At 51.1% G+C, this 22,509-nt stretch overlaps 2 protein-coding genes across 10 annotated transcripts in view; one reads left to right on the plus strand and one right to left on the minus strand.

The window, feature by feature from the left end:
• The first annotated feature begins 31 nt into the window (after positions 1 to 31).
• On the plus strand, positions 32 to 18,632 carry Telo2 (telomere maintenance 2). Of its 8 annotated transcripts, none has more exons than XM_087202812.1 (22): positions 75 to 280; positions 707 to 817; positions 911 to 1,054; positions 1,937 to 2,214; positions 3,405 to 3,473; positions 3,737 to 3,884; positions 5,577 to 5,682; positions 7,974 to 8,042; positions 8,186 to 8,327; positions 8,404 to 8,540; positions 9,320 to 9,399; positions 9,580 to 9,702; positions 10,052 to 10,140; positions 10,314 to 10,405; positions 10,665 to 10,781; positions 10,886 to 10,957; positions 13,129 to 13,311; positions 13,936 to 14,027; positions 14,513 to 14,612; positions 14,967 to 15,031; positions 15,281 to 15,396; positions 16,592 to 18,632. In XM_087202812.1, exons 2-22 carry the CDS (start codon positions 720 to 722, stop codon positions 16,693 to 16,695), a joined length of 2,424 nt encoding a protein of 807 aa, XP_087058938.1. In that variant the 5' UTR covers positions 75 to 280; positions 707 to 719; the 3' UTR covers positions 16,696 to 18,632. The 8 variants fall into 8 exon arrangements, 7 of the variants coding, with proteins under 7 accessions (XP_021107066.1, XP_087058934.1, XP_087058936.1 ...); XM_087202811.1 differs by having other exon boundaries at positions 129 to 280; positions 13,933 to 14,027; XM_021251407.2 differs by having other exon boundaries at positions 32 to 280; positions 707 to 1,054; positions 13,933 to 14,027.
• Ift140 (intraflagellar transport 140) overlaps positions 17,189 to 22,509 on the minus strand; it is a 95,802-nt gene continuing 90,481 nt past the window's right edge. For both annotated transcript variants that reach the window (XM_004873746.4, XM_004873744.4), the window contains 2 exons: positions 20,987 to 21,128; positions 17,189 to 17,930 (listed from right to left, as the gene is read on the minus strand). In XM_004873746.4, coding sequence (XP_004873803.1) covers positions 17,736 to 17,930; positions 20,987 to 21,128 — 337 coding nt within the window. In that variant the 3' untranslated portion in view covers positions 17,189 to 17,735. The remainder of the gene's footprint in view (positions 17,931 to 20,986; positions 21,129 to 22,509) is intronic.

The following is a 22,509-nucleotide window of genomic DNA, read 5'->3' on the forward strand; positions in this document are numbered from 1 at the left end:
TAGCTCCTCCCCGTCCACCCTTTTCCGCGCAGGCGCAGATGCGGCAGCCGCTGGCGTCCTCGCAGATTCGTAGTTGAGGACCCGCGGGAGCCTGCCCTTCACGCTCGAAAATTCCGACAGCTCCGCCTAAGGGCGGGGACTGGAGCTCGCGGCCTCCGGTCGGCTATGACGGCGCTGGATCAGGAGCCGCGGGACCTTAGCGAATCAGCGGCGGGGAATCGGCGGCGCGAGATCACGAGCGTGGCGGCTGCTGCACTTCCTGGTCTGGATAGGGGCTGGAGTGAGTTGAGTCGCTGTCTCCGCCACGTCGCGGTCGGGGGCGGGGCGTGCCTGCTGCAGACACCCTGGGGTATCCGCTCGCGGCCCGGTTTCCCCGGGCTTCTGGCGCTTGGGGTCTCGGACTTGCGGCAGCCCCGCGCATCGAAGGTTGTCTTCTCTCCCGGACTCGCTACCCGCTGGCCCGGGGCACCCGCTGGGACCATGGGAGTGTCACCTGGGCGGGGTGGAGACGCCCAGCCTGCCGGGAGGGCATCTTTAGGAGTGGATGGGAGTCCTGGAAGGAAGGAGGAACGAATGAGAACGGGGAGGCGGGGTGGAGGCCCGAGGCGGGTTTCCGAGAGAGTTGAAGAAAGACCTTCTCGCCCGCACCCGGAGACACTGACTAGGCTTCTTGGCCTTCTGATTTGTGCTTTCCTGTGACCCCCAGGCCTGTCCGTAGGATGGATCCTGCGCTCTCTGTGGTCCGACTGACCGTAAGGGAAGCCATTCACACCCTTTCGTCTTCCGAGGACTGTGGCCTCATTCTTTCCACCCTGAGGTTCCTGAAGCGGTATCTGGGAGAAACGGAGGATCCAGCCCTCCCCGAGGAACAGGAGGAGTTTGCGACTGTCCATTTTTCTGCCTTTCTCAGATGTCTGGTCATAAAGCTAAGCCCAGTCTGGCTGGAGCTGTCGCCTGACGGCCAGTTGGAGGAGCTCTGGGACAGCTTTTTCCTGAAAGGCCCCGCTGACCAAGCCTTCTTAGTACTGATGGAGGCTCTTGAGAGCACTGCAGGGTGAGCAGGGCTGGTCTGATCATGGGGTTATCAGTGATATGGGAAGCATAGAATGGCCAGAGTGATTGTGAACAACAGGTTCTCTAAATTCTGTGTCGTTGAGAGAACTTACATACAGAACTTGCATACAGCTGAACACCAAGACTGGGTGTGTCCACCTCTGCAACTCTTAGGAAGACTCTCGCTCCTCTGTCACTTTGTCAGAGGACAGGAGGAGGGTTCATATTACTCGTGCATGCTGCATACAGAACCTCCACTTCCCCCAGCTGATAGGGGCCTGTCTTTTTTTTTTTTGGTACTGGGGATCAAACTCGGACCTTGTGCTTGCTAGGCAGGTGGCAGAACCACTGAGCTAAATCCCTGGCCCGACCCTGTCTTTTACTCTGTGACCCCTGGGTGCCACAGCCAACTCTCGGGCCACCTTGGGACATTTTAGGCTTTCAAGAGAAGCTGGGCCTCTTGGACATGTGGCTACCATGGACTCCTAGCTCCAAGCAGCTCCCAGATTTGACATAAAATTACTTGACAATTCTTGGAAGAACACTTTCTTTGAGAAACTGGGTTTTTCGAGGTTACTGTGCTAAAAAGCAAGCACTGCGCTAAAATTGGCATGGGTCGGCAGGAGTTGGCTGTGTCCAGTGTGATTGCAAGCTGAAGCAGCTGTACAGGCCCCAGTGCCACTCATATCCCACTAGAAAATGGTTATTCAGGAGTGGAATTCAATGTATTTTCCTTCATTTCGTGAGTTAGAACATAAGGGATAATAAAGTTGTTGGGACTGTTTGTGTAATAAGGGACTGTGGGAATTCCATGTTGCTAGAAGGAAGTACCAGAGATAGAGGGGCCTTAGGGATTCCACCCAATACTCCTGCTATTGTTCAGCCCTAGCTTCTGTCTGATGAAGATGGCCCAGCTGCTGGCAAATTTTCTGAGCCAGAGAAGGATGGCAGCTTTGATGGAGGAGCAGTGTCGGCCACAGAAGAAGCCTGGCTTCACCCTCTTGCAGGAGACACTGCTTAACAAGGTGGTGGGCTTGCCTGATCACTTGGGCAACCGCCTGCAGCAGGACAACCTGGCCCTGTTCTTCCCCCAAAACTATTTTCCTTTGCTCGGCGAGGAGGTGGTTCGGGTGCTACAGGGGATTGTGGATGCTCTACGAGGTGAGCAGGTGCCCCTGCCTCAGTGTACCTCTTCTTAGGCCATTGTCCCCTCCTCCTCTCCCCCTCTAGTGAAAGTCTCATGGTCTCTGAAGACTTTGGAGTTTGGGTGATATTGTCACGCAGATCAAGTGACATCTCCTCTTTCAGACAATGGCAACCCACATGTTGAAGGGTTTTTTTTGGTACCGGGCTCTGAACTCAGGACCTTGAGAAGCTGATACTTCATGGAGGTTCTGAATATGTCTGTGCCATCTGGAGTCTTCTGCCTTGTCCTTCCTGTGATGTACTGGATTCCATCTTTGGAAATTTTTGTTTGTTTGTTTTTTGAGATAGTCTCGCTTTGTAGTTCAGCTTGGCACTGAACTTACTATGTAGCCCAGGCTGCCCTCGAACTCCTGATGATCCTCTTGCCCTAGCCTCGTGAGTGCTGGGATTATGCCATCATGCCCAGCTTGCAGATCTTTTTTTTTTGGTACTGGGGATTGAACTCACAACCTTGCGGTTGAAAGGCAAGCACAGTGCCACTGAGCTAAATCCCCAGGCCTTGCAGATCTTTTTTTTTGAAACAGGGTTCTCATTGTATAGTTCAGACTCATCTTGAACTCACCATGTTGCCCAGGCTGGTCTCAGATTCATGGCAATTCTGCCTCAGCTTCCTGAGTGCTGGAATTGCAGGAGTATGCCACCATGCCCAACTTTGTCTTTGCAGATCTTAAGTACTTATCCTTAGGTCACATGTGCCCTGGGTCCCTCCAGCACCTACTACCTGGCCCACAGCCCAGTGCTGCCCCACACAGCCATAGTCCCTTGGCCAGGACCCCTCTTGATGCCTCCATGTCTTTGGTAACATCAGGCTTGTCCCAGTGAGCAGATGTGTGTGAGATTCTTGAAACATCGTTGGCTCTTTTTTTTTTTTTTTGTACCGGGGATTGAATTCAGCACCTTGTGCTTTCGAGGCAGGCACAGTGCCACTGAGCTAAATCCCCAGCCCCATCATTGGCCTTTTGAATTAAACCATGCCATTTAGATTTTGACTGGCAAGAGATTGATTTGTACTTACATATCATTCAGAGTAAGCTGGTGTTTTCACATTCAGATTTGGACCCCAGGCGGGTTTCCCCACCAAGACAGGTGCTCCCTCTATCTTACCCAGTGACCACCTGTACAGTTGGTCTTGCCTTCTGTCCCAGGTGGCCTGGACTGCTCTGTCTCCTTCATGTCTCGGGTCCTGGGGAAGATCTGCATCCAGGGGAGACAGAGTAAGTACTGCCTGCTTTAGGACGAGCACTGCCTGCTGCCCTCCCCCCTGGTCCCCCTACCTCCTGGGAGGTTAGGAATTACCTCATGTCCCATAGCAGTGGCAGGCAAAGCTGACCCCAGCCCTCAGTGGGGTCCCCTCTCTTGAAGTTGGCCCTAGATCTGGCAATATGGGTACTGGGCCTTGGCTGTGCCAATTAGTGAGCCCTCAGGGACTGCAGACATTGGCAGCTCCTGAGGCTTAGGTCTCTGTGTGTCCCTGCAGAAGAGATCCTGGATGTGTTGGTGCCCCAGCTGACAGTGCTCACCCAGGGCAGCTGCCTGTGGCAGCGGGTCTGCTGGCGCCTGATGGAGCAAGTACCTGACCGAACCATGGAGGCTGTGCTGATAGGACTTGTGGAGGCTACTCCGGGGTAAGCAGTGGGATTAGAGTTGGGGGGCAGGTTCTCCCATGGCTGCCAACCCCCTGTGCTGCTTTTCCTGAGTGCCATACTGCAGCACAGTGCCCCCTTAAGTGTTCTTGGTTGCAGGTATCTAGCCCCCCTTAGCACTGCTGTTTCATGTTGGTCAGTTGTACAAATGCATGTGCCCATGGCACCACCTTTTGTTGTTACCAGAAGCGCCTTTGGCCTGGTCCTGGAGCCTCTATTCATATTCACAGCATGGCACAGAGCAACCTCCAGCTGGCCAGGCCTCCAGGACCATGCTATGTGGACCACAACCTCTGTCCAGGTTGCAGCTCTTTACAGTGCTGCAAGCAAGGGTCCTGTTTTGGTTTTGTTTTTGTTTTTTAGTAAAACAGTATAGATATTATCAATAGCTCAAGAAGAACATGAGGGTGTGAGAAGTATCGCCCACAGAGGCCCTGGGAGGGTGGCTCAGCAGGAGTTTATTTACACACATTCCTCATCTTTAGTGTATCTCTTCCTGCTTCATCCTCCATTTGAGATGGCACCCTCCCTCCAGAGATGTGCAGTCCCACCCTCCAGGCTGTGAGCTGTCTTTAGCTTTGGCTGTGACACAGCGTCATGGTGGCTCCTTTTGCTCACATTCTTATACATGTGTGCAGGTGAATCTGGGTTGTAGGTGAATCTGTAGGTTGTGTTCCTGGAAGCAGTCTTCTGGGATATCTGCACACTCACACGCACTGCCAGGTTGCCTGCCCTCAAACAGGCCTCTCCCCAGTGTCACTTTGATGCTTTGTGTTCTGTGGTTCTGGGTGAGGGTGTATGTATGTTCTTGGGGTGTGTTTAAAAGAGCCCCCCTCCCCCCAGATACCAGGACTTCTCCCAATGGCATGACTTTGGGTTTTGTAATGTGCTTCGAACTATCAGGAGCACTTTGCACCAGAGCATTGCTCAGGGTTCAGAATCTCCTCTGTCTTTTGGATTGTCTCCAGCTTAGCCCTTCCCTGTGCTGAGGCTGAGCATCTGTTTGCATAGTTTCTTTCTCTAAATTTTTAGGGCTTTTTTCCCCTTTCCTTTTTTCTTCTTTTTTTAAACTTTTTTGTTTCTGTGTGGAATTTTCGGTGACAAGGGAGAAAGCCTGTCTCTTTTCACTGCCTGGGGTGTTTGGCAGGCTCTGCTTGCAAGCTAGATCAGGGGCCTGGAAATTCTTGTCCTTGGGCCAAAGTGTTTTTTGTAAACAAAGTTTTATTGGCACACAGCCATGCTAACTTATTTATGTTTCTGCACACAGCCCTGCTAACTTATTTATCTATCTGCCTCGGGCTGTTTTCAGCCTAGACTACAGAGTTGAGTTGTTGCTGGGGACTAGTCTATCAACCTAAAGTAGGTGCCCTCTGGCCCTTTACAGCAAAGATCTGAGTCCTGCTCTGCGTGAAGCACATGGCCCTAGACTTGGTTGTTCAGGGTGGGCTTGCCATCCTGTGTTAATGTGCTTAGATTAGTGTGGGGCTCAGGTTCTCCCTCGAGGAAGAAAGGCTAAGAATCAACTCTGAGTTGTCAAAGGGCTTGCCTGAAGGCCCACAGTGAGCAGGTGACACAGCCCAGGCCTGTCACCATTGTGTGCATGTTTTTCCCAGTACCTCTGACCCCACATCCACAGCCACCTTGCAACCCTGGCCCCTCTTGATCTTGCTTCAGCAGGCCTGAAGTTCTGTCACGATTGCTGGGAAACCTGGTGGTGAAGAGCAAGAAAGCCCAGTTTGTGATGACCCAGAAGCTTCTGTTCTTGCAGTACCAGCACACGGTGAGTGTGATGGGCAGGGGATGGGCTGTAGGCTGTCCTGTCACAGGAAGAACCATTGTGAAAAGAGGGAGTTAGAGGGGCTGTGAGTGTAGCTTAGAGAAAACACTCAGGCTCAGCATGCACAAAGCCCTGTGTTTCACCCCCAGTGTCACAAGAAAACAAGCAGAGTGTAGTTAGAGCAGTGGTCAGTTGCATGGGAAATGTCAGGAAGTTGTAGGCATGTCCCTGTCATGCTGATGGTCCCTGCTTTGGCCTGGGCACCAAGTAAGAGCTTCACAGGCCCTTCCATCCTCCTGACCAAGGGACCTGAGAGGATGCCACCCAAGAGGATGCCTTTACTGACTGCATTATGTGCACGAGGGGGTAAACATGTCCTGACGTGGAGGCTATATGCTCCTTGTCTGCACAACCTCGAGGATATGATTGCTGTGTCCCTGGGGCCTGGGGCCTGTTTCTGACTAGAGGGTGGCCAGCAGGTCAGAGCCAGGGAGAGCCAGTAACAGAAAATCCCAGACTACAGAGTGGCCAGGGGTGGCATGGGGCCTACTGCATCCTTGCAGCTTGCTTGTTTTTTTATTCACCTAATGTTTGGTAGACACCCACTGTGTGCCAAGCTCTGCTGTGGGTGCTGAGTGTTCAGCTAAGGACAGAAGAACCATAGTCCCCCTTCATGGAGTTCACGTTACAAGCAGGCAGATGCTACATGCATACAGTTAATACACAGTGTGGCATGTCTGGTGCTGACAGGGCCCAGCAGGCCAGCAAGTGCCCCAGAGTCTGCAGAGTCTTTTCTGAGACAAGCCCAGAGCAGGGGTGTGATCAGGAATAAGCGGAGGCCTCTGAGCACTGTGGTACCAATTAGGGAAGAAGGCCAGTTGGCCTGAGGTGGCAGTAGGCCCCTTGGTGACCACAGGGCAGGAGAGCAGGACTTGTAGTGAGAGCAGGCCAGATTGAAGAAGGCAGCTGAAAAATCTGAGCAGAGGTGACCGGACTGAGCTGTGTTAACAAGACTCACTTTGGCCCCTGTATGGAGATCAAAGGTGTAGTGGCCAATTTGGAAATGAAACTAACTCTCACCTGGCAGCATGGCATTGAAGCGGGGTAGAATCCTGGAGAGCCCTTGGGAATTCAAGAGCCTAGCATCTGGCTATTACTGCAGGATGACTAGGAGAAGGTGGAAGTTGCTTAACTCTGAGCTTAAGCACACTCAGTCCTTGTTCAAGGAGCAGGTGGAAAATGTGGCTTCAGGTGAGCCAGAGACACCCCACAGGCTCCTGAAAAGAGAACAGCCATGGTTATAAAGGACATTCAAGGCCTCTAAACCCCACAGTTCACTGTTGGAACATAAGCAAACCAATGGGACAAGGCCACAAAACAAAAACTGCAGGTACTAGAGGAAGGGTTCAGCAGTCATTTTCAGACAAAGCTGTTGAATTAGAATTCAGTAGGAAAAAGTAATAATTTAGCAATTACAACATTACTGCTAAATGAAGTCATTTAGGGACCAAGGAAGAAACAACAAAAATGGCAGAACCTAGACCCGAACATCATAAAATAGTTCCACATAAAAGCATGTGGAATCAGCTTGATGTAGGGATGAGCAGAGAAATTTATCACCTCCTGTACTGTTTGAATAAAGAAGAGAGAGGTAAACAGAAATGTGAGTCGAGAATCACATCTTAGAGTTCTATCAAAAGGAAGGAACCCAGGGCCGGGGATTTAGCTCAGTGGTTTTGCCACCTGCTGCGCAAGCGCAAGGACCCGAGTTCGATCCCCAGTACCAAAAAAAAAAAAAAAGGAAGGAACCCAGAGAAAAGTAGAAGCTGGTGCCAGGCAGGCTGTGCTGGCATTAGGTTTATTTGGGGTGGAAGCTGGTGCAAGATGTGTAGAGTCAAAAGCAGCTGAGAAGCCCAACCCTACAGTGGAGAGGGCGACCTCTACTATGAAATGGAACCAGGAAATCTGATAGCACATAGCTGAATGGCAGTCAGATTTCAAACTTGGATGAAATGGAAAATTTCCTTAGAAAATTATGTCCCCAAACTGATGAATGCAGAAGTGGAGCATGCCCCTGAGAAGCTCATGCTTCCAGTCTTGTGGGAGAGTAGAGCTTCCTGGTGGGTCCCTCTTACTGGGAGGTGAAGGGTAGCCTCTGCACTCCCTGTCCCCTGCCCTTGGTCCAGACCTGTTCTTCATCCTGGGCTTCTGGGCCCTTGGGAGCCCCTGTGCGGGTGGCATCTGGCCAGAGGGCCATCTCTGTCTGGTAGACAGGATGCCAGCTTTTGTTGTAGACACCCATGCTTCAGAGCCTGCTGGGGTATTTGGCCATGGACAGCCAGCGGCGGCCGCTCCTTATACAGGTGAGTGCTCTGTCTCTGGTTCCTATGCTGTCCATGTGGAAGGAATGGGCAGAGGTCTTGGGTGGGAGGGTCTGGATGCTGGTGAGGATGGTCTGGCCTGTGGAAGAGCTGCTTCCTGACCAGGTGGGCTGTGCTTCCTGCAGGCACTGAAAGAGTTGCTGGAGACATGGGGCAGCAGCAGTGCTGTTCGACATGCACCTGTGACACAGCAGCACTATCTGAGCGCAGCCATCCTAATCTGCCTGGCACACCTAAGGGAGCCAGAGCTTCGGGACAGTCAGGATGGTGAGTAGGCTGTGTGAGCACACCCCTATCCTGGGTATCTCAAGGAACCCTCAGGGTGCATGTCTGGTACTTCCAGAATTGCTGGCCAGCATGATGGCAGGTGTGAAGTGCCACCTTGACAGCAGTCTTCCCACTGTGCGCCGCCTGGGTATGATTGTGGCAGAGATCATCAGTTCCCAGATCCATCCTGAGGGCCCCCCCCTGAAATTCCAGGTGAGCAGGGTCACCTTGTCTGTGTCCTCTTTGGGTGGTGGAACCCTGGGATACCCTGGCTCTCAGTCCAGCCTGACAAGCATCTCACCTTCCTGGGGTCCGGGCTTTTGAGTCCCATTTTGGCCTGAGGGCCAAGGCTTGAGGGGCAGCAGGTGGGACCATGTGAGGTCAGGGGCAAGCATGAGCACGTGCTCGAAGGGGAAGAATCCCTGGATACCTTTCCAGATTTTGTCTATGTAGGAATCCAAGGGAGGTGGGATGAAGGGAGCTGTTGCCTTAGGGCTGGTCTTAGTGGGCAGTAGGGGATCGGCCTCTCTGCTGCCCACTGAGTAGGAACCATCTGGCATGTCCAGCACAGGTTCCTCACTTGCCTGGCCTTCTATGTGCTGGCAGACATCCTTTCTTCTATATCTTGAGTTCTTGGGAAGTCCTCATGGGTGTCAATCCCCTAGGGATCCCCATTTCCTCAGGAACAAGTGGCTTTCTGGCTTCAGCTTGAGGTGAACATGTGGAAGGTTTTTTATTTTATTTTATTTTATTTTATTTTGGTACCGGGGATCAAACTCAGGACATTGCGCTTGCGAGAAGGCGTCGGAACCACTGAGCTAAATCCCTGGCCCTAGAAAGTGTTTTAAAAGAGCAAAGGTGACTGGCTGTGGGGGAAGGCTGCTGAGTGAGACGTGGATGGTTGGAAAGGAGGACCTGGCTCTGCTGTATCTGTCGGTGATGAAGTGGCCTCTGTAAGCTGCCAGGTGTCACTCCAGTGTCTGTACTTGTAGTATGAAGATGATGAGCTGAGCCGTGAGCTGCTGGCCTTGGCCATCCCCGGGACTTCGGACAGCAGCACCGTATTGGCAGGGTGAGGATCTCCGTATGCCCATCCCCACCCTGAGTGTGTCTTGTCATTCTGGATTCTAGTCCCCAGGGCAGAAGTCAGGGAGGATATGGGTAGAAGTGATAGGGGCGTCTCTGTGGGAAGTGATAAGCCTGATGCTGACATGGGTGACCCTTGAAGGCTGTATTTCTCCTCATTTCCTAGAGGTTCAGCACCAGCCCCCACTGCCTCAGAGACCCTTGCAAAGACCATGGATGATGGTGTAGAGTCTGCCAACGGGAGTGACCCCCAAGTTGGGCCACAAGGCTCTGACTCAGACCTGGACAGGTAGGGCAGGGCTCCTCTAGTCTCTGCTGAGCCCAAATGATGGCTGAGGGGTAGCTCTGTGGCCTGGATGGTAGGAGATTCTCGACAGGTCAGCACAAAAGGAGGCATCTGCTGGGGTTGTGTGCTGCCCATGTCCTCACGCTCAGCATGCTCAACAAGTGCTTGTGGGGTCCCTGGCGTGCTGCAGCCTCAGCTTCTCAGTGCTCCCTGAAGCTTCGGGGCTGTGAGAATATTAATGTCCAGCATCATTAGGATGTGCTTTTGAGGACGGGCAAGTTGAAGGGGCATGGAGGCTGAGCTTTCTCCCATTAGGGTGAGTGGTTCCAGTGTCTGTTTTATTTTGTCACAGTGACGATGAGTTTATCCCCTATGACATGTCAGGGGACATAGAGCTGAAGAGCAACAAGGCACCCTTGTATGTCCGGGACTGCATGGAAGGTGGGCCTAACTGGGGTGGCAGATCTCTGAAGGTTCCTGAGCCCCATCTTCATATTGTCCTGGAGCCAGTTGCCAGGCCTTGTCCTGACACCCTTGGCCTCCCAGCTTCTCCTTCTCCCAGCTTATCAGGGTTAGGGCTGATATTGACTGGATCGTGTGTGGGTTTTGTGCAGTGTTGACCTCATCTGAAGATATGGAGCGCTGGGAGGCAGCCCTGCGGGCCCTTGAGGGTCTAGTGTACAGGAGCCCTGAGGCCACTCGAGAGGTAAGCAGTGTGGGTTGTCAGGGAAGAGGGGGAGGTTGGAAAGTTCTCTGGTGGCAAGTCCTCGGTGCCATCTACATCCTGGGCCATGGAAGGGTGGAGCATCCTGCTGTCTGCTGTGTCCCCTAGGCCTGTGACCTAGTCTCTGCTGGGGTGGGCTGGCAGGCAGGGAGCCTGAGCTCTGATTTGAGGGCAGCATTGGGGCCACTGGGTTAGGTGGCCAGAACCTGAAGGTTCCCTGACTCTTGACCCCTGAGTACAGGTAAGTGTGGAGCTAGCCAAGGTACTGCTGCACCTGGAGGAGAGGACCTGTGTGTCGGGATTTGAGGGTCTGCGCCAGAGAGCCCTGGTGGCTGTCATAGTCATGGACCCAGCCCGGGTGAGTCCCAGTGTAGGTGGGCCTGTTTTGTGCCTGGGTTGGCTGTGTGGTACCTGGAGGGCCTTTGGGGTCCTGGTCCACAGTAGCCTCTCCTTTGGGCTCAGGTGGCTGAATATCTGACCTCACAGTTCTACGCCCTGAACTACAGCCTAAGGCAGCGCTTGGATATCCTGGATGTAAGTGCCCTGCACACCCCCCCCCCCCCCGCCCCGCACCCTGGTCAGGTCCAAGTTACCTTAAGGTGGGGAGGTCAAAAATCTACATGGACAGGGTCAGAGATTTAGCTCAGCGGCACAGCGCCTGCCTGGCAAGAGCAAGGTGCAGAGTTCGATCCCTGGTATCAAAAAAAGTCTACATGGACAGTGACCAAAGGGCTCTCCAGGCTTCTTTGTTGTAGACCTAAGAACTCTGGGCAGCCTCAGTGTACCATGTGAGCAGAGCCTGTGTTCTCCAGTGCAGGGGCTGGGGCTCCAGTGACTGAGTTCTTCATTTTAAGTAATAGTTTTACTGATGTATTTTAGGCACTATAAAATTCATCATTTAAAGGTAAACAACAGAACAGGTGGGCAGGTAGGGGTGACATGGCCAGCCCTTCCAGATCCATGGTCTTGGCAGGTTGGAAGGCTGCCCCACTGGCCAGACTTCTCTCCAGCAGCAGAGCCAGCCTGGGGCTTGCATGTTGATCCTCAGCAAGCTTCACAGGGGAAGCCTAGGTTTGCTCCCCACTGTGACTGGAGTGCCTGTTTACACCAGCACTTTTTCTGCACATGTATCTTCAATCCAACAAGGCCGTTTTTTATGCCGCGTAACAAGAGGCCCCAAGTGGCAACTGCATTATGCCCTCTCAGCAACTGGCGATGGTCTCTTCTGCACCATTTTATACACCAGACCTGCTTGGCACCACAGGGAGCTCTTTCCCCCTGCACAGTGACATTCCAACCACACCAGGCAGGAAGTTACAGCCAACCTTGCTGACTGTCACAAGCAGGACTGTGGGTCCATTGGCACTGTCAGTGATAGTAAGCCATTTCCTGGGAGGAGGAAACTCCTCTCCACAAATTTTCTCGGGCCTGTGCAAATGGCACTTCAGAGTCCCATGCACATGGAGTCCACGAGCCAATGGAATGTGCAAAGACGCTTCAACATTTCAGGGCTGGTTTCTCTGTTCATATCCAATTCTGGTGCTTAGGAACGGGGACCCATGCTGATGCCCAAGGGCGGAAAGCCCACTCCTTTAAGGAAGGGAGCAGGCCTGACCCTGATGCCCAGTAAGGGGCAACCCTAGGCTTTGTTTTTCTTGCTTTTGTTCCCTTTTTTTGTTGGCCTTGTGCTGGGTTTGTTTACAAAAGATGTATTTTGTTTAACCAAATATTAAAAATGGAAAAACTCAAAAAAAAAAAAAATAAAGGTAAACAAGCTGGGGGTGGTGGTGCATGCCTATAGTCCCAGTACTTGGGAGGCTGAGGCAGGAGGGATCACTGTGAATTTGAGGCCAGCCTGGGCTACATAATGAGTTCAAGGCCAGCCTGGAGTACTTATGTACATAGCGAGACTATGTCTCAAAAACCAAAAAAAGGTCTTCTATGGCTGGACATTATCCAGTTACAAAAAAGAATAAAGGTGTAACATATGTTATAACATGAATGAACCTCAACAACATGTTAATGCCACAGGACATGGGGTGTGACTGCATACATGTGAACTGTCCAGGGTCGGCAAGCACAGAGGGTGGTTGCTAGGGCCTGGGGTGGTCAGTGTGTAATGACAGAGTTTCCACATGGGAAAACTGAAAAGTGCTATAGATGGATGGTGATAACTGCATGTGAATGTGCTTAATGTCACTGAGGTGTATGCTGAAGAATGGTTAAAGTGGCCAGGCATGGTGATGTATGCCTCTAATCCAGCACTTGGGAGGGTGAGGTAGAAGGATTGCCATGAGTTCAAGGCCAACCTGGACTACCTAGTGAGACCCTGTCTCAAAAAAAAGTGTTAAATGATGAATTTTATGTTTTACCATCTAAGAAAACAGCAAGAATGCATCATCTCACAGTGAACAATCAAGTGATGTTCAGCATATTGCCAGTGTTGTACAAGACTCCTTTGTCTAGTTTTATTTATTTTTTGTCTTTTGAGACAGGTTTAGGGAGGATGGTCCCCGAGTCTGGGTGTTCCTTGTCTTGAGGGAACTCCCAGCCACCTGCCCAGTAGAGTACAGAGCTTCAGAGACACTTGGAAGTCCCCTGGGATGCTGGCTACTGCTGCTAGTCTGGGTTCTGTGGGCACTTGGCTGATAACTTTTTACATCATTCTCAGAGCTGTGGCACTACCCTGGGTCCTTCTTCTCTAGGTCTTGACTCTGTCAGCCCAGGAGCTATCTCGGCCAGGGCACCTTAAGAGGCCTACCCAGCAGGTGTCCTGTGGCTCTGGAGCCCCAGTACTGGCTACCTCTCAGGCTGACTGCACTGGAGTTTCTGGCTGGCGAACAGTTGTGGAAGAGAGAATCAGAAGCAAGACCCGGCGGTTTTCCAAGGTCAGCTGGGACTCTGGTCAGGTCATTGTAGGTGTGGGGATTTGGGGTGGCAAATGAGTAGTCATATCCCTACAGGCAACATCCAAACTGAGACGGCAGCTGGATCCTGGTGCCAGTGTTAGGGCTCCAAGGAGAGACAGTTTATGTTGCAAACTGAGCCTAGTGAGACCAGTGTGGTTTAAAGATGTGAATATGAATATGGAAGTGAAAGGGTCCCAGGAGTGCTAGGTCAGAAACTGATGACCTGGTGGGTGGCCAAGGGTGTTCAACCATGGTGGTCTTGCCCTGTCTTGGGATGTCAGGAGATGTCTGGAGGCTGTTTTAGTGACCATGGGGGTGGGACAGAGGCCAAGAGGCTGCTCAGCATCTCACAGCACCCAGGACGGCCTACCACAAGGACTGTCCATCCTGAATGTTACATGAACAGGGTCAGGACTCCCTGTTCCAGGCCCCAGGCATTTTCCCAGTTGCAGCAGTCTTGAGTCCCACTGCCCTCTGTATAGGGCCATGGAGGAGGAGGTTGGGAACTCAGCACAAGGCCTGGCCTATGCAGCTTTGGGCTTAGGTGACCTGCAGAGAGTGGGTGGGGCCTCAAACCTCTGAATGCACATATGTTTTTAGCAGGGCTTTCCCCGGAGGGAACTGGCAAGTAGCCCCAGTGAATTCAACTCTGTGGCTGGATACTTCTTCTTCCCCCTCATTCAACACTTCGACAGGTGAGCATGTTTTCTGGACCCTTTGGCATAGCCCTATGGACAGGTGGAGTTGCAGGATAAGGTCTGAGGTGGGACTCTGGGCAGGAGTGTGTTGCTTACAAAGCTTTTGACATGGAATTTTCTCGAAGTTTCCCTTTGTCATTGAGCTTTGTGGAAGGGCCTTAGTCTGTGCCCCTGGATTTTGGGTTTACAAAGAAGTTGGTGGTGCTGTAAGTGTGCTTTCACTTGTTCACCTCCTCCCAGCTCAGCAGGCAGACTTGGGCTCCCCTACTGGCAGGCAGTGGTGGAGAAAGGTGCATTCCTGACTTGGGGTCCAAAAGCCTTCTTCTTGTGGCCCTCCTGGTGCCGTTTGGGGCCAGGGTGGTGACCAAAGTAGGGCTCTGTGGAGCTTCCAGAGCCCTGAGGTCTCCCCCAGCAGCTCAAGGGGTTAGGCAGCCAGTCCTGAGGTGCTGGGGCTGCAATGTTTCCTTAATTCTATGTTGTAGGCCTCTGGTGACCTTTGATCTTTTGGGAGACGACCAGTTGGTTCTTGGAAGACTGACTCACACCTTAGCGGCCTTGATGTACCTGGCTATTAACACCACAGTGAGTTGGGATATGTGAGCTGAAGGCCCTGCCATGTCTCATTCACAGCAATGGCGTGTAGGAATTACCTTGAGCATTCACACAAAAGGCTTGAGCTTTGTGTGTCCTGCCTCGGGCTGGGGGGTGGGGAATATGGCCAAGGTCATAGACATGAAGCACTTCACACTGGAGCTCATCGTTCCCTCACCTGAGTCCTGGTGACAGGCTTGTGGGATGCCCCATAAGGCATCAAACACAACTCTTAGCTCTGATAAGCTCCGATGAGCCCGAGCCCTGCGGCCACCCTATTGGGTTTCAGATGTTGGGAACAAGCATGGTGGACATGTTGCCCACTGTCCCCTTGGTGATCTTCAGGTGGCCGTGTCCATGGGCAAGGCCCTGCTGGAGTTTGTGTGGGTCCTTCGTTTCCATGTTGACATGTAAGTTGCTTGTGGGGCTGAGGCAGGGTGGGATCTCCAGGGCAGCTTGGCCTGGCCTTTTCTAAATAGGAAGTGGGCCTAGTGGCCAAGGGTGTACAGGACTGTGTGCTTGTTGCAAGTTGGTCTGCTGGACTTGGGGGGGTGGGAGGTCTCCCTGACCCAGGGTGCTGTCCCTGTGGTGCCAGCCGTGTCAGTTTGCAGCTCCATCCCTAAAGCTGTATTTCACCTTTCCCACTTTTTGCTTGGTAGCTATGTGCGCAGGGGCCTACTGTCTGCTGTATCTTCCATCCTACTCAGTGTACCTGCTGAGCGACTGCTAGGGGACCTGTCTGATGAGCTGCTGGAAGCCAGGTCCTGGTTGGCAGGTGAGTGTCGGCCCGGGCTGTGTCAACAGGGGCAGGAGGTCATCAAGGCACGTGAAGTGGCTAGAGCAGCCCAGGTATGGGCTAACCAGTCTGAATCTTTGCTTGTGCTGAGCATCACAGTGGCCCATGTAGTGTGCATGAGGGGGATATGTCATTGTCATGGTCACTTTGGGGAATCCTGCAGAGGTCCCTTCAGATGAATCCCATATACAAAAAGGTGATGTGGATAGAAGAATGGCAGGAACCTCCACCCAGATTCACCAGTACAGTGTTTTGCTATGTCTTGTCTCTTTTCCCTTTTTAAAAAAGTCAGCTGTAGACACTGTGACCCTTCCAAGTTCTTGAGCTAGGCCTATAGACAGCCCACTCTTCACCCACATGACTGCCCGGGGAACCCCATGGATAGAATATCTAGACAGGGAGGCACAGGGTCAGGGCAGCACCACCATTGGGCACAGGTCATCATTCTGAAAGGATCTTCCTTTGCCTGCAGTTTCATTCTGGTCTTGGGAAGTAACCTGGTGATAGTGGAGCTTCCTGGTAGTTCACCAGGTCCCAAGACTGAGGCAATGGTGAGAGCCCTTGAATGGTAGTTCCATCCCCCAAGAGTAATGGGGCAGTCTGTGATTCCAGACCCCAAGACCCGCTTCCTTCCCTAAGCCTTCCCCAAGCCTTCCCCAGGCTGGTAACATCTGACTACCAGGTGGTAGGTGGCCCCTTTAGTGAACTCCTTAGGGCTTTTCTTCTGCACAGTCTGCAGAGGAGGTGCTGCAGGGAGAGTTCCAAGCTCATGCATAGGCCCTGGTCCATCTTTCCTGTACTTACGTGAGGCTTGGTGGTGGGGGCACCAGCACCAACTCCACACTGGTGTCCAGCAGACTTGTACGCTGGCCATGTGACCTGCCCATTGCTGGGCCCTCCCTTCCGAAGGAGGCATCTACATCACCTGGCTGATCATAAGGCCCACAGAGGGATACAGTAGAGAGCCTTTTTTTTTTTTTTTTTGGTACTGGGGATTGAACTTGGGCCCTTGCGCTTGCAAGGCAGGCGGCGGAACCACTGAGCTAAATCCCCAGCCCAGTAGAGAGCCTTTCGTCAGGCGTGAGAGAACACCACAGGGAAGGCCTCATAATGAAAGGAGAGGTAATGCAGAACACTTGCAGCACTACTCTTTTGCTTCTTCTTACCTTGGCAGATGTGGCTGAGAAGGATGTGGATGAGGACTGCAGGGAGCAAGCAGTGAGGGCTCTGCTGCTTTTGGAGAGACTCAAGGACAGGCTCCTTCCCCTCTCTCATTAGTCCTCGAGGCTTCCCACTATTCAAGGCCCAGCTGGACCACTGCCACCAGGAAGACGGAGGGTCCAAAGAATGGAGCTGGGGCAGCCTCTGGGCTATGGAGCACACCCAGGTCTGGATGGTGATGGGGTACTGTGCGCACATGCAACAAAGCCTGCACCCCACCCCTACAGCTGCCTATAGCCTGGCAAGGCCTCACACTGCCTTCCACAGGATAGGGCAGCCAGAATGCTGTACTGGAGCTACGTTGAGGGAAACTACACTGAGAAAGCCATAGAATGGAAGAGGAGGTAGTTGTTCAGGGGCCCCAACACCCTCATGTGGGGGTGCCAGACCAGCAGAGCAGACTTGGCCCTCTTGTGGGCTTCTCATCACTGGGTCCCTGGGAGAATAAACAGGGCAGCAGTGTCATGAAGCCCTCCTTTGTGGTTCTCAATGGGTGGAGATGTCAGCTTCTACACAGACTCAGGTGCAGTGGGGAATAACGACACGGGTCTCAGAAAATAGCCTTTATGAGTCATAGGAGTGTCATCAGGCAATGTGTAGGGCTTGGTATACCTGTTCCCCATGCTGGTGACCAAAGCACACAGCTGTCAGGGCTCAGGCCTGGCCATGGTGATCCCTGCTAGGAAGTAGCCTATTGTGTATAGTTAGTAACAGGTGTCTCCAACCCCCAGGTACAGTCTCAGTTGTGAAGTTCTAGAATTTTCCTAGGCTCCATAGTCTAGTTGGTAAAACATGGAAAAGATGAATCCAAGTTCCCTCAAAGGAGCTAAACCAGAAATCCATGGGAGCCACCCAGCTGCCAGAGGCAGGAGTACTGGGGGATGATTGAAAATACAGGGTTGCCTTCCTTTTGTACATGGAGATGAGAAGACAGAGCAGTGCTCCCTCCTGTTCCTCCAGCCCTGCTTAGATGTGACAATAAATTGGGGTTTTCAACATAAAAGCTGCCTCTGCCACTACTGATGCCTGGAAGATTCCAGAAGCAGCTTTCCCAGGAGGAGCAGGAGACAGGTCAGGTGGCTAGGTACTGAGATCCCTCAAGGGTCATTGTCTACCTCTTCTACCACCTCCTCCTGGTCCTCTATGCTGTTGTGGTGGGTCCGCTCAGGTAGCATGTGTGTCAGAGGGAGGCCCAGGGCCCGGTACACGGTGTCCATGGTTCGCTGATCCACGTAGTATGCCATGTTGGCAGAAGGGAGTTTCTTCCGCATCTCTTCCAGGTACCGGTAGGCCTAGGGCAGAGATGACAGTGGTTACTTGGGGGATCCAGCAGACATGACAACCACATGGTTCTCATGTTTAGTCCAACGAGAACCAATGGAGCCATATTTGTTCACTGTAACCAAGTGTCCTAAACATGAAGTACCCAGCTCTCCACCTCAGGGTCAAGAAAAAGCAGGAAAGGGCTGGGGATTTAGCTCAGTGGTTTTGCCGCCTGCTGCAAGGACCAGAGTTCGATCCCTGGTACCACAAAAAAAAAAAAAGACAGGGAAGTATGCCTTCCTGCAACAGGGCACATGGGTTCACTGGTCTGAGGCTTCCTGGTATTTATAAGGGGACTGGTCTTTCAGGGTAGCACATGTTGCAGATTCTGAATGGTTAACACTAACTTGTGATCAGTATAAAGAGCTAAAAACTGGATTCTTTGAGAGTCCTTTGGTAGCCAGTAGGCAAGATTGTGATTTGAGTCCTAGGGTCATATTCCTTCTATTCCCTCACCCTGGGGTTCCTTTAGTGGTAAGGGCAAAGTGAGCTCTCAGTTTTTATCTTGCCTGGGGCATATGCTTCTCAGAATGGAGGGAAAGCAGTGGTACTAGTGATTTGTTGTGGTCATTTTAATCAAGCATCAAATGTATCCCTGTTTATTGGGCCTATAATCAGTCTCCTGTATGAAGGGTCCATGATACTAGGCCAGTAAACTATTGAACCATAAATGGTTTTCCTGTGAGATTTTCTCTGGTTTTGCCAGTGGGAATACTCAAGCAGGCACAGGGATGGCGCTCAGCAGCTCAAAGTGGGTCCTGAGGCAAGATAGGACGGGCCTCTGGCAGAGAGGACATGCTCACATTTATTCATCCTCAAGGAGGACTACACAAATGCAGGAGGAGGAATGGCGCCTTGTGTACATAAGAATTTAGAATGTAACCAAAATTTCAAGGAGCTTTAATTTTTTTTTAAACAACAAAAATTTTTTTAGGAGAATTAGATCTTAGTATTTCTTTTTTTTTAGTATATGTGCTGCCGAAGTGAGCACAGATCTTTTTTCTTTTTTTTTTCCCCAGAGGCTTTCAAGTTTATTTCATAGAGCATATCACAATTATACAAGTAATACAAACAGTTGCTGGCCAAGTGATGACTATGTACAGTAACAGCAGAAACTACTACAGAGAAATTGGTACAAAGCAATGCTAGGTACTTCCAAAGGTGATTACTGTGTTCTCAGTCTGAGGCATCAGCAACTGCTCTGCGTTATAGCAGAGGGATACGCCAAGGCTGACTAATGGATTGTGGTGCTGGGACCCAAACCCGAGGCCTGTACATATGAGGCAAGTGCTGCTGCTGAGCCACACTCCCCACCTCAACTGTAATTACATCTCCAGAAACAGGACCATTCCTAGTGAAATCTTTGGGCTGGGACCGTTGCTCAGTGGTAGAGCACTTAATTAGCATGAGCATGAACCCCACCCCTGGACCTCCCTTCCTCCCAAAAAGGTAAAATGTCAGCTTCTTGATAATAACTTGGAAAGTTTAGTGCATCTGCAGCTATTGTTTAGAGTTTGATTTCCATTGAATCAACACAATGTAGATATAAAATAACCCTGAATGGCAAAAAAGCATATCCACTCTGAGCACAGATCTTAGTATTTCTTAAGGACAGTAAAACTCTTAGAACAATTTTGTTTTGGACAGGTATAACTAATAAATATATCTGTAAAGATGGTAGATTTTGACAACATCAAGGATCAAACTGTGTTCAGAGACTTCTGCCAGGGGTTGCAGGACAGCTAAGTGAGCATGCACAAGGTTTCACACTATCCTAGAAGAGGTTTCTTTGGACATTTGCAGGCTGCTAACACTGTGCTAGGTGTGTGGGACACAGGTACAAAGGAGCTCAGGACAGAATGGGCCAAGGGCAGCAGAAGCTGGGGTCTTCTGGTGGCAGAATTCAAGGAAGGCCAACACTGGGAAGGAGGGAAGAGTGAAGAGCTAACTGGGAGGTGAGAAAAGCACCTCTGGTCAGAAAGGCCTGTGCACACTTGAACACAGCTGGGCCCAGCTTATGCATCTCCTCAGTTGGGAAAATGTCAAATCAGACAAGATGATGAAAGTTATAAAATCTGAAGTGAAAAATTGGGATTAACATCAGCATAGACATTGTGGAAGGAAAGAGTATGAACTTGAAGAAATGAAATTTGGAACTATCTAACCTGAAAAACAAAATAATGGGTGAAAAGGAAGAATGAGTAAGTTGAGCTAGGGGACATCAGTTACAAAGTAGCTGCAAGTTCCAGGAGGAGAGGACAGAGAAGGAACAGAAGCAGACTTCTTTATAGTCTAGGAGGAAATATTTACAAGTCATGTATTAGGTAAAGGAAATGTATCTAGAACATACAAAGAAAAAACTAAAATGAAGGAAAGGTTTGACTACTTCACAAAAGAAGATACACAAATGGGTAATAAGCATATGAGAAGATGCTCAACATCAGTCACCAATGAAATGTAAAATAAAACCACAATGAGGTGGTGCATACCTGAAATCCCAGCTACCTGGGAGGCTGGGGGAACTTTAAAAATCCTGTCTTGGGCCGGGGATGTAGCTCAGTGGTGCCACCGCCTGCCCCACAAGCGCAAGGACCCGAGTTCGATCACTGGTATCCCCCTCCCCCCAAATCCTGTCTCAATATAAAACAGAGCTGCAGGTACAGCTCAGTGGTAGAGCATTTGCTTAGCCAGCATGAGGTCTAGGATTCAATCCACAGTACCCAAAACACTACAATGTGACACCGCTATACTCCCACCAGGATGGCTAACAAAAATGATCACACAAATGCTGGCAACAGTGATGAACACTGGTGCAAGCTGTGAGCCAAGTGAGTCTCTTATGAGGAAATTTTTCTTTTTTAATAAAAATGATTTTACAAGATAAAATATTCAGACAGGGGTGTGGGGGACACAAAAACAAAATGTAACATCAAAGAAAACTGTAACTGATAGTCTTTTCTGACCCCCCCAAGTTTGAGCCCTCAGGCATGGGGACTCAGGCCCCAGGACAGCAGAGTGATCTCACCATCTGGTAGTCCTCCATCTGCATATAGCGCTCCACTAGGAAGCCAAAGATGTCCCCAGTGCGGATGGTGCTGTCCAGGTCTGTCTCCTCCAGGAGCAGCTCACATTGCCTGATAGACTCTTTGGGGTCCTCTGTGTAGGACCTGTAGTGGGGAAGAGCAGGCCTGAGCCCGACCCCAAAACGTGCCAGAGGCAGAGTGTTGTCCTGCCATAGCTCTAGGGAGTGGCTGAAGATTTTTGTGAAGGTAATGCCTGTGAATTCAGTTAATTTGTGAATTCAGTTAATTTATTTGTTCATTTAACAAACACACGACCACCTGCAGCGGCAGGTCCTGTGAACCCCAGTTCTTGTCCCAGGGTATACTTGAGAGAAACCTCTGGGCCAAGAATCTCATGCAGCGAACTTGTGATTTACCACCTAGCCCAAGGCAGCTGGGAAGAACCTTCCAGAGCACAGGCCACATATGATGAGGTGTAGGGTCTGTGGCTGAGCTCTTCTGGAGGGTCCAGAGCCCATGCAGCCATGCTGCCTCAGCTGCTCCAGGCAGGAGCCTAGCCTCCCCTCTGACCCCTGACAAGGTGCCCATCCTAACCCTCAATATCTCCCACCCACATGACGTCCTTCGGCTGATGACCCCTTCCTGCTTCCTGCAGCCTAGGCTGGGCAGATGTCTGTCAGATGCCACTCTAGAGCCTACATAGCCATGTGCATAACAACCCTCCAAGGAGCCTGCTTGGGTGGGGCATAGTGGTGGACACCTATAATCTCAGCACTCTGGAAGGCTGCAGCAGGAAGACCACAAGTTCAAACCCACCCCGAGCAACTTAATGCCTTAATGAGATCCTGTCTCTAAATTTGAAGAAAACAAACAAAAAATAGGCTGGGCATATACCTCAATGTAAAGGTCCTAGTTTAGTCCCAAGTACTGTTGGAAAAAAAAATGCCAGGGATTTAACTCAGTGGCACCATGCCTGCCTTGCAAGCTCAAGGTCCTAAATTCAATCCCCTTAGCTGAGGATATAGCTCAGCATGAAGGTGCTACCCTCCCCCATACACAAAAGGCTACTCTGTTCATTGTTCAATTTGTTTTGGAAATTTTTTTCTCTTTTTTTAAATTTGAGACAGGGTCTTGATTTGTGGTGCAGGCTGGCCTTGACCTCAACAGTGATCCTCCTGCCTCAGTCTCCCAAGTGCCGGGATTATAGGTGTGCACCACCATGCTCCTGCTGGTTTGGGTAGAAGCTGAGCTTAGGTGGCCCACATATGCACAGATGTTTGCTCATGTCATGATGATGGGCTCTGAAAAGTTCAGTTACCAATGAGCGAAAAATGAGAGTATCAAGGACTGGGTGTGGTGGTGCACTTGGGAGGCTGAGGCAGGAGGATGCCCTGAGTTCAAGGCCAACCTGGACTGCATAGTGAGGTCAAGGTCAGCCTGAACTACATGGCAAGACCCTGTCTCTAAAAACAAAATAAGCTGGGCTGGGGATTTAGCTCAGTGATTCCGCCACCTGCCTCGAAAG

The sequence above is a fragment of the Heterocephalus glaber genome, unplaced genomic scaffold, assembly GCF_053883595.1.
Source record: "Heterocephalus glaber isolate CG9 unplaced genomic scaffold, H.glaber_assembly_v1.0 deba00001781, whole genome shotgun sequence".
NCBI lineage: Eukaryota > Metazoa > Chordata > Mammalia > Rodentia > Bathyergidae > Heterocephalus > Heterocephalus glaber.

Excerpts from the sequence above, each read along its gene's own strand:
- Telo2 (XM_021251407.2), top strand. The coding sequence starts at position 720 with ATGGATCCTGCGCTCTCTGTGGTCCGACTGACCGTAAGGGAAGCCATT. Across the intron at positions 9,703-10,051 it reads TCTGACTCAGACCTGGACAG|TGACGATGAGTTTATCCCCT; the intron begins GTAGGGCAGGGC and ends ATTTTGTCACAG. Across the intron at positions 10,406-10,664 it reads GCCCTGAGGCCACTCGAGAG|GTAAGTGTGGAGCTAGCCAA; the intron begins GTAAGCAGTGTG and ends CCCTGAGTACAG.